General features: G+C 46.8%; 1 protein-coding gene across 1 annotated transcript, besides 9 other annotated features; it reads left to right on the forward strand.

Annotated features, from left to right (window-relative positions):
* Positions 1-103: part of a sequence feature (areas merged during assembly that could not be assigned to a particular haplotype. This can correspond to areas where the two haplotypes were merged or to regions with more than two copies in the genome that were merged during assembly.) that runs on past the window's edge.
* Positions 104-545: a sequence feature (areas merged during assembly that could not be assigned to a particular haplotype. This can correspond to areas where the two haplotypes were merged or to regions with more than two copies in the genome that were merged during assembly.).
* Positions 127-147: a microsatellite.
* Positions 437-537: a microsatellite.
* Positions 546-1199: a sequence feature (haploid, non-Esmeraldo-like haplotype).
* Tc00.1047053507053.209 (dynein heavy chain, putative) lies at positions 599-10281 on the forward strand (the record flags this gene model as incomplete). The annotated part of the gene is made up of 1 exon (XM_812614.1): positions 599-10281. A coding segment is annotated over one exon (9683 nt), but the record flags the coding sequence as incomplete, so codon positions are not given.
* Positions 1200-4815: a sequence feature (areas merged during assembly that could not be assigned to a particular haplotype. This can correspond to areas where the two haplotypes were merged or to regions with more than two copies in the genome that were merged during assembly.).
* Positions 4816-5051: a sequence feature (areas merged during assembly that could not be assigned to a particular haplotype. This can correspond to areas where the two haplotypes were merged or to regions with more than two copies in the genome that were merged during assembly.).
* Positions 5052-8274: a sequence feature (haploid, Esmeraldo-like haplotype).
* Positions 8275-10281: a sequence feature (areas merged during assembly that could not be assigned to a particular haplotype. This can correspond to areas where the two haplotypes were merged or to regions with more than two copies in the genome that were merged during assembly.).

Genomic DNA, 10281 nt, shown 5'->3' on the forward strand with positions numbered 1-10281 from the left:
GAAACTACAATCAGGAGAATGAAAAAAAAAAAAAAAATGCGTTGCTATTAAAAGATGACAGAGCCGTTCAAGTGAATGGACGGACTGGAAGAGGCAAAGGTGTTTTGATTCTTTTTGCGCCCCACGGTGTGTGTGTGTGTGTGTGTGCTGCAACCGACAGATGCACCCACATTGTCTGCTCCAAACACCTTTTTGGTCGCTACGGGCTTGGCGTCAGCGATGCGTGCATACACGCACACAAAACCGGCAACTGTATTGCTGTCGTCGTGGCACGGAATTATGCGTTCCGCTCTTCTGCGCTCTTTTTTTTTTTTTTTTGCGGTTGTCCAAAAGTTGAGGAGGGACGCCACACAAAAAAGGGGAGGAATTGAAAAGAGAAAACCAACAACAACAACCCCACCAAAAAAAGGTCAAATACATCTGACAATAGCGTCATTTATTATTATTATTATTATTATTATTATTATTATTATTATTATTATTATTATTATTATTATTATTATTATTATTATTATTATTATTATTATTATTATTATTTATTTTTTGACTTCCCCGAGGAAAATAAAGAAGAAAAATAAAAAAACTTCACGCAGTATTGATGGGTCGGTTGAATTCCGCTGTGGCCGAGGGCTGTGTCGCCGTCACTGAAAAGGCACTGAAAAGGCGGCTGGGGATTACGGCCAATCGTGCACATCAAAGTGAACGGACGGTTGAATTTACCTTTACTGCGAGCAAGGATCGGCTGGGTGAGATATCTTCTGCTCTCTTCAAGGAATTTGTGCAGGCGGCGTGCGGTTCAGAACAGGGGAGGACCAAATTAGGCTCAGTTGACGTCTCTGTTGATGCCCAAAAGGGACTCCAATCGGTTCTTTTTACAGATGTTGTTCGAGTGCACAACTTCAGGTTTGACGAACTGCCGGACGATAGCCCCGCAATCACTGCGGTGGCGGAGGCGACATATTTCCGCTATCTTGCGAAGCACTCCGACGCTCAGGCTTATGCAGTAACAGAGTTTCCCAAATGTTTGACCGCTAAAGGTGGACCGCGACTTGATGTTATTATTGCTGGTTACGTTCTATTCTCTTTGCTCTCTGATGACGGCGATGAAGTGAAACTTCGCATGTATATCAAAAACATTGACGAAGTCCTTGGCACAATGTGTACCTCTTCTTTTGCCAGCACGGTTTTGCCGCATTCCTGGAGTAATCTTGACCAGTTGGAGCCACACCAGCTGGTGGACCTGCTGGAAGAGACACAATTGGCGATAAGTGACTTTTGGACCGACAGTGCACAAGATACTCGGGCTCGCTCGCAGGTTATCTTCCTTATGACGACTATTGGCTCTGAATTGCGGGAGTACTTTTCCAAAAAGACTCTTGCGGCGGGAGGTGTTTTTGGTGACAGCAAAAGTGCCACAGAGATGGCTCTAAGCTGCTGTGATGATTGGGTTAATATGTGCCGCAATTTGACTACCATTGATTGGGGCGCCGTTTGGGGAGGTCGTTTTGAGGATTTGCAACTTCGGGTAGTGTGTGACAGGCTGCGGGTTGTGGCCTCTCTTCGCGATTTGGTTGGTGAGATGGTGGAGCTACTTAATGCATCAGGCGAGTTACACTTCCTGCGAAAGGAGACTCTGTGGGAGGCAATGGAGAGCATTGATATCTTTCAAACGACAGCTGCGGTCGAGAAGCAGTGGGACGCCGCTCTGAGTGCATTCTACAGACGCTTGGAACCGGTTGAACACCGATGCGCAGCCGCCCTGCGCGATTTTTTTGGTGAGCGCGGCAATTTGGCTCCGCAGACAATCCTCAATGAGGTGGTGAAGTTCCGACAACTTATTCGGCGTCCCGTTGTTGCGAAGGAACTTGTGAGTGAACGGGATGCTCTTCTGGCAAAATTGAATGAGCGCCTACAGGGTATTCGTTTAGAGTTTGAACATCGTTCGGAGAGCACTGAAGATGATTTGTTTCTCGAGGACGAGGACCGGCGTTGCCAGACGGGACGTTTTATGCCCGGTGTTGTGAACAATATGATTTGGCTCCGTCAGCTTCGAGGACGAGTGGAGGAGATGATCAAAATGTGTAAATCACTTCTTCTGGACTTGCAGAACGCCAGGGAATTTGTCCTGGCCGCAGATACACTTTTAGAGGAAATCGGAGATTATGAACTGGAGTTATATAAACATTGGGCGATGGATGTGGAGGATAACAGCCATGCACTCATTTTGGATGCCAATGCACCATTGATGGACATTGATGCGAATGGGCGGGTGGAGGTGAATTATCCTGAACGTCTGGTACAACTTATTAGAGAGGTGCGTATCTTTCGAGGCTTGGGTCTTCGTATTACCGGTGAAATTCAGAGAATGGTGGATCAGGGAATTTGTTTTTATCGAAATGGTGTATCCTTGAAGCAAATTGCAAGCACATACAACTCCATGACGAAAGATATTATTCCTTGTACACGTGCCATGCTGTTGGAGCCGGCGTTGTTCTTTGAGAATATCATCACCGCCAGTGGAGACCGTAAGCTGACGTGGCGAAACGTGGAGGATGCGGAACGATTTATTGGGAAGTTGCGTACAGCGTCTCAATCCTTGACGGATTCCAACCGCCGTCTTCACAGGCTGCATAAAGAGATTGAGGCCATTGTGGTGGAGCTTTTTAGCGTGGATTTACTGCGTTCACGTGAGCGGTGGATGGGGAAAGTTCACACCATTCGGGAGAAAATGGAAATGTCCGGATTTAAAAACATGGAGACATGGAAGCTTTTTTGGGATGTGCAACTGTACAAAGCCATGGAGTATCAGTATCAGTTGGGACTGGAGAGCCTGCACGAGGTTGTGGCCGAGATGAAGGCCGACATTGTGTATGATCAGGAAACAGGATTGGCGGCATTACGGCCCTCATTGGAGGTCATCCGTGGGCAATACTACCAACGCATCAAGGACTTTATGACTTTCCCGCTTGGATTTCGGGGGTGCGGTGAAAATGAGTTTTTTAAAGAGATGCCAGCGCGCAATGAACGTGGTATTTTTGCTGTCATGCAACACGCCGCACAACTTTTCAAGAAGGTTCAACAGGAATTGAAACGGTTCCATCCATTACTCATTATTGGGCAATGTGGAAGGAACGGGAATCCATCACTGGAGGAAATTGTGGGGAAGACCTTAACCGAAGTGCAGCATTGGGAACAGGGCATTCGGTTGCTCAAACAAAAAGGTAAAGAAATCAACGCAGAGGAGCTTTTCATTAAATGTGGTTGCATCACACTGTGCACAGCCAGTATTAAAGGAACCGTTGAGGATCACTTGTACAAACTCTCTGAAGTTCTTCGAGTTACATTGCGTCGAAGTGCTGAAAATCACTTGCGTCGGATCGATGCATATCTTGTGGAGGTTTCAGGGTCATTGGACTCCACGCTGACAAAGTTGGATGAGATTGGTGCTGCCAATGTTCACCACGCGTACTTGGTGGAGCAACGACCAGCAATGGAAGTTGAATTTTACCACTTTTACAACAAGAATATGCTTCTGCAAAACATGGCCAATCGTGCGGGTCTTGACTTTGCCAAGACGAGGGATGAGTGGGATCGGGTAATGCACCGTCTTGACTCCTACGAGAGTGAGATGGAAGAACAAATGGACAAACTAAAGGGTGTTATAGAGGAATCTGTCAAGAGTTGGCAAAAGAAACTGGAACGCTTCACCAATCAATGGCATGAGCTTAAGCCGAAAAGTGCTGATTCACCCAATGCCGTGCAGTTTGTGAAAGATCAACAGGAAAAATTTAAAGCCCTAGAGGCAGAGGGAGAGGAATGTGTCCAGCAGTGCAAATACTTCCAGCTAGAGGAGCCCGATATTGAGCCTTTGCACGACCTTGGACGCGATATTGAGGAATATGCATTGATGTGGAGCATGGTAGGGAAATTTAATGAAGAGCTGGGTGTATTACGGGCCGAACCGTGGCTTGCTTTACGGGCGAAACTATACAGATTTGATGATTTGATAAAGGTTTGGCAAGAGAAACTGAAAGAGATTCCAAATAACCCTATTACCGTTCAGATTCGTACGCTTCTTGACTCATGGAGCCGTTGTGCGCCACTCTTTAAGTTTGTCCGTGGGGACGGGTTTACACCGGGTCATTGGGTGGAACTTTTTCGCCTTCTTGGGACTCCCAACGCCACACAGGACACACTTCAGTTTGGTGACATAATTGACCGTTACGAGAACATTTTGAGACATGAGATGGAATTGAAGAAGTTGCATTCACGTGCTCAAGGTGAGGCACAGATTAGAGAGGCCCTCGATGACGTAAGATCGTGGGGAACGAATGCAAAATTTACACTTTGTGCCCATCCTGAGCGTCCTGGTGTGATGCTTATTACGGAATGGAAGGACACTCTCTCCGCTCTCAGCGACAACCAGGCACTTCTTTTAAGTATGAAGGAATCGCCGTATTTTAGCATTTTCGCCAGTGATGCTAATAAATGGGAGGAAAGATTGGCATGCCTGGACGAGTACCTTCGTAGCATGAACCAAATTCAACGCAAATGGGTATATCTTGAGCCCATTTTCCGTCGTGGTGCACTGCCCCAAGAACAGGAGCGTTTTGCGCGCATTGATAAGGAGTACCTTCAGGTGATGCATACCATTGCGAAGGACAGTCGTATTGTCCCTCTGGCAACCCACAAAGAGTACAAGGAAGTTTTGCGCAACGTTTTGGAGCAACTTGATCGCTGTCAGAGGGCGCTTAATCAGTACCTGGAGGCAAAACGTGATAGTTTCCCTCGGTTTTATTTTATTAGTGACGACGACTTACTTGAAGTTCTCGCACAAAGTCGCAACCCTCTTGTCATTCAATCCCATTTGAAGAAGTTGTTTATGGGCATCCACGGTGTTCGCTTTGATACACAGAAGGAACATATCCTACAAATTCATTCACTGGAAGGGGAGACAGTGCAACTTGAGGAACCCGTGCGCATCACCGATGAGGTGGAGGAGTGGTTATCAAAATTAGATGTTGCGATGAAAGATACACTTCGGGTGCATTTGGTGCGATGCCTGGAGAAGCTGGACATTGGCGCGTACGCCACACAAATTCTTTGCACCGCCGGGATGATTGATTTTACCAAAAAGACGGAAGGGGCTATTCGAGAGTCCAAGGTGAGTGGCCTTTTAAAGCTTAAGGCAAACTTGCAATCCCAGTTGCGTGATTTGACAATATACACCGGCGGCAGCAGTGATTTGGTTGTTGTTCTTAAACTGAAATCACTTATTATGGATCTTATTCATAACATCGAGGTTGTAGATATACTGATTCGAAACGGTGTTGAAAAAGAAACCGACTGGCTGTGGAGAAAACAGTTACGATATTATTTGGATCATAACAATAACTGTGTTTTGCGCATGGTAGACGCAGAGTTCAATTACAGCTATGAGTACCAGGGTAACGCTCCAAAACTCGTACATACCCCACTAACGGACCGTTGTTATTTGACTCTGACGCAGGGCATGCAACTTGGCTACGGCGGTAATCCGTATGGTCCCGCAGGAACTGGCAAAACGGAGTCTGTCAAAGCACTTGGGAATGCAATGGGTCGACAAGTGCTGGTGTTCAACTGTGATGAGGGTATTGATTTCAAGTCAATGGGCCGTATTTTTACAGGTTTGGTTAAATGTGGTGCTTGGGGATGTTTTGACGAGTTTAATCGTCTGAAGGTGGATCAGCTGTCGGCGGTGTCTCAGATGATACAAGTGATTCAGGAAGCACTCAAGAATGGCGAGTCCCACTGTCATTTGTTGGGGCGTGACATTGATGTTAACCCAAATGCCGGCATATTTGTCACAATGAATCCTGCTGGGAAACGCTACGGTGGACGCAGCAAGCTTCCTGACAACCTGAAACAGTTGTTCCGCTCTGTTGCCATGAGTGCTCCAGACAATGAACTCATCATGGAGACGATTCTCTTCAGCGAAGGATTTGAAAACGCGACGGAATTGGCCAAGCGAACTGTAGAGGTTTTTAAACTTGCCGCGGGTCTCTTGTCGTATCAGCAGCACTACGATTGGGGTCTCCGTGCTATGAAGTCTGTCATGCGGCTCGGGGGCTCTTTGATTCACCAATACTTGATGGACCGTGTTGGGGGAAAAGTGAAGCTAACCCCGCAGGATGTGTTACAGAAGGAGTGTGAGATTCTTATCAAGTCACTTCGTGTCAACACACTCTCCAAGTTGACCTTTGAGGATGCGATACTTTTTAACAATCTTATTGCTGACGTTTTTCCGGGTGTTCCTATTAAAGAAATTGATTACACGGAATTACATCCCGCTATTGTGGAGTCTATCAAGGAACTGAAACTGCAATTTGTGGAGTCGCAGGTACAAAAAATTCTTCAGCTGTATGAAGCATTAAAGCAGCGCATGGGAGTTGTATTGGTTGGTCCTGGCGGTAGTGGAAAGAGTACCCTCCTCCGTGTTCTTCGACGAGCGTTGCAGAGGCTTGGTGTCTCTGTCCCTCTTTACGTGATGAACCCCAAGGCGATGCCACGTACGCAATTATTGGGTCACATGGACAATGATACTCGTGAGTGGTTTGACGGCGTTCTCACGGAGGCGGCAAAGAAAGTTGTAAAGGAAGAGAATGATGTCCACTCATGGATTGTTTGCGACGGTGATATCGACCCCGAGTGGATAGAGTCATTGAACTCCGTACTGGACGACAACAAACTTTTGACGATGCCAAATGGGGTGCGTATTCAATTTGGCGACAATGTGAGTTTCTTGTTTGAGACCCACAGCCTGGAGTTTGCATCCCCAGCCACGGTCTCTCGCATGGGTATTATTTATCTTTCGGAGGAGGATGTAAATCCCAAGATGATGGTTGCAACATGGCTGTTGGAGCAACCAGAGGATTCTCGTGATCAGATGCGCAGCTGGATCGATGAGTTTTTTTACAAGGCCATTGACAATCTTTTGGCTACCGGTAACCTTATCGTTGAGACAACGCGTACTGGCCTCGTGGCCTCCGGTCTTAGTCAGTTACAAAACTGCAGCAACAAGGCACAGTTTACACTTGCACTTGTCTATGGATTGGGGTCGTACCTTCCGGAAGAAAATCGTCGGGAATACGCGAAGGACATTCATTACATGACGGGGGAACGCGTGTTGGATATGAAAGATCCACTTGGCACCCGCTACGATCTGCAGCATGGTGGCTACAGAAGTTTTGAGTTTCAGCCCGCATTTGAACTTTCGGTGGAAGATCTTTACCGGTATCCGATGATTGCTACCATTGAATGTCAGCGCAATATGGAAGTAATGCGGGCATGGACAAAGCCGCTCCGTCCTGGCGTATATCGCCCTTTTATACTTGTCGGTCCAGAGGGTTGTGGTAAGACGATGCTTCTCACCAATTTATTTGCGGGAATTTCCGGTACTCGTGTGGCGACTGTGAATTGCTCCGCACAGACGGAGGCTATTCATGTCATTCAGAAATTAAAACAAACTTGTCAAATGTTTAATACCAATCAGGGGCGCGTGCTCCGACCAAAAGAAGCAGAACGCCTGGTGTTACTTCTCAAGGATATGAACCTTCCGAAACCCGACAAGTATGGAACGGTACAGTTACATTCCTTGCTACAACAACTTATCCTGTACAGCGGTTTTTACGACACAGACCTAGAGTGGATTACTGTCGAGCGTGTGCAAATTGTTGGTAGCATGAATCCTCCCGGTAGTATGGGTCGATACCCTGTTGCGCCTCGCTTTCTTGCCATTGTATCCGTACTTTGCATGTCGTATCCTTCTCGAGAGTCTATGCAGATCATTTACTCTGAGTTTTTCAACATTATGATTCAAAGTCACAAGCTGAAATTTGAACTGCCTGGAAAAGGAGCGGCCGACATTGCACGCATCATGACAATTGTCTATGAGACTATTGCTATTCGATGTACGGTGGATGTGTCTTCGCATTATATTTTTACTCCGCGTGACGTCACCAAATGGGCACTCAATTTACTTAATTACAATTCGGTGGATATCCCAGATGCCATTGGATACGAGGGCCGACGCATTTTTATAGACCGTCTTATTTCCCCCGATGAAAGGACAAAATTTGCCAAATTGATTTATGATAACTTGATTTTCCTGGTTGGACACAGGGCGGGTATTACTGAAAAGGAGACGACATATTATGTTTCCTGGATGGATGTCGCCTCATCAAGGGTAAAAAAACTTAATGCCACCAGCATGGATGAACTGAAAAAGTCGGCGGAGCATCTTCTTTTGAATTATTCAAGAGAGTTTGCCGAATTGGATGTGCAACTTATTCCGGAGGTCTGTGCATGGATTGCACGGGTAGATCGTGTTTTGTCGCAGGAGCGAGGGAATTTGTTGCTTGTTGGCCGTTCTGGTGTGTGTGATAGGGCAATCATTCGTCTTGTTGCATACAACTTGCATATGGAGGTGATGACGTTGGCTATTACTCGGGAATATGGCATGAAGCAATTCAACGCGGAATTGAAGTCTGTTTTGTGCAAAGCTGGCATTGAGGGCCAACATGTTGTGCTTCTGCTGGAGGACCATCACTTTGGCAATAACCCTCTTTTTTTGGAATATGTGAACTCGTTGCTCTCTTCGGGCGAGATTCCTGGCCTGTTTACACAAGAGGAACAGGAGGCTCTTCTTGCCCCGCTTAGGGAGGAGGCAATGGGGGAAGGCATGAGTCCTTACGCATACTTTGTTGATCGTATCGCACGAATGCTGCATGTGTGTGTTGTGATGGATCCGACAAACCCAAATTATGAGGTTCATTGCCGTTCCAACCCTGCCCTTTTCACACGATGCAACGTCTATTGGATGGGAACGTGGTACAGTGACAGTCTCAAATTGATACCACGACTGATGATGTCCAATGTTTTTAAGGCGCTTGACATGCGATCGGACAAGAAGGAGTTTAGTCTTACAACAGAGATTGTGCACATTCATCGCGGATTCGCAGAGAAATTTTCCCCACAGCATTTTAAGACTCTTTGCCTCACGTACCAACGTATATTTAACGAAAAAAGTACTGCCATCGCCGAGATTTTGGATCGTTTGCAAAGTGGTGTATCCAAGCTGGATGAGGCGCAAGAAAATGTGGACCAGATTGCCACAGACGTTGCTGATAAAAAGACTCTGATGGAGGCCAAGCAACGTGAGGCAGATGAGGCCCTGCAACAAATTCAGGCGAATATGGAGGAGGCGGGGAATCAGAAAAAGAACATTCAAAGGATCCACAAGGATCTTGAAAAAGAACAGAGGGCCATCGAAGAGCGCAAACGGGTGATTGAAGAACGCCTTAGCGGAATTCAACCGATGCTTGATGCGGCACTTTCCTCAGTACGCTCTATTCGCGCAGAGCACCTCTCCGAGTTGAAGTCTATGAAACAGCCGCCCGCTGTCGTTCAGGATGTGATGGAGGGGGTGATTATCCTCATCGCGAGTAATTCCGTTACTGACATCAACTGGACAGCCATTCGCAAGATTCTTGCCGGTGACATCAAGAGCGACATTCTCAATTTCGATCTCGATAATGTTAACGAAACTGCCCGCTGGAAGTTGGAGCGGTTTATTCAAAGCCATGAGAATTCATTTCGGCGGGAAGTGATTGGTCGCGCCTCGAAAGCGGCTGCACCGATGGCGGAATGGCTCAAGGCAGTTGTGGAATATGGCAAAGTTCTTCAGACAGTGGCTCCCATGCGAGAGGAGCTCAAGGGCTACGAGGCCAACCTAAAGAGTGGCAACGAGAAAAAGAAGAAATATGAGGTGAAACTATCCAAGTTGGAGGAACATGTGGAAGAGCTAAAAAAAAATTTTGGGGAGAAGACAATGGAGGCGGAGCGGTTAAAAGACAGATTGGAGCAAGCAGAACAACTGTACCAAAGCGCCCATGACCTCCTTGTCAAACTTGCGAGTGAACATGACCGATGGGCGTCACAAATTAGGGCGATTCGAGCTGACCAACACCTTCTTCCGAAACGTTGTTTACTCGCTGCGGCATTTGTAATGTATTTGGGGAACGAGGCCGAGGATGTGCGTCGGCGCACTTTGGATGGATGGAAGGAACGTATAAAACAACTCGATGGTTTTAATTTTTTTACCTTTTTACGTCCACAGAGCACGCAACTGCAATATAAGGCGGAAGGACTTCCAGACGATGAGCTTTCGATGGACAATGCGGTAATGATGCAGGAACAGGTAACCACGCCACTTATAGTAGATAGCTCCGATCAGGCTGTTAA

The sequence above is a fragment of the Trypanosoma cruzi genome, genomic scaffold, assembly GCF_000209065.1.
Source record: "Trypanosoma cruzi strain CL Brener 1047053516813 genomic scaffold, whole genome shotgun sequence".
Taxonomy (NCBI): domain Eukaryota; phylum Euglenozoa; class Kinetoplastea; order Trypanosomatida; family Trypanosomatidae; genus Trypanosoma; species Trypanosoma cruzi.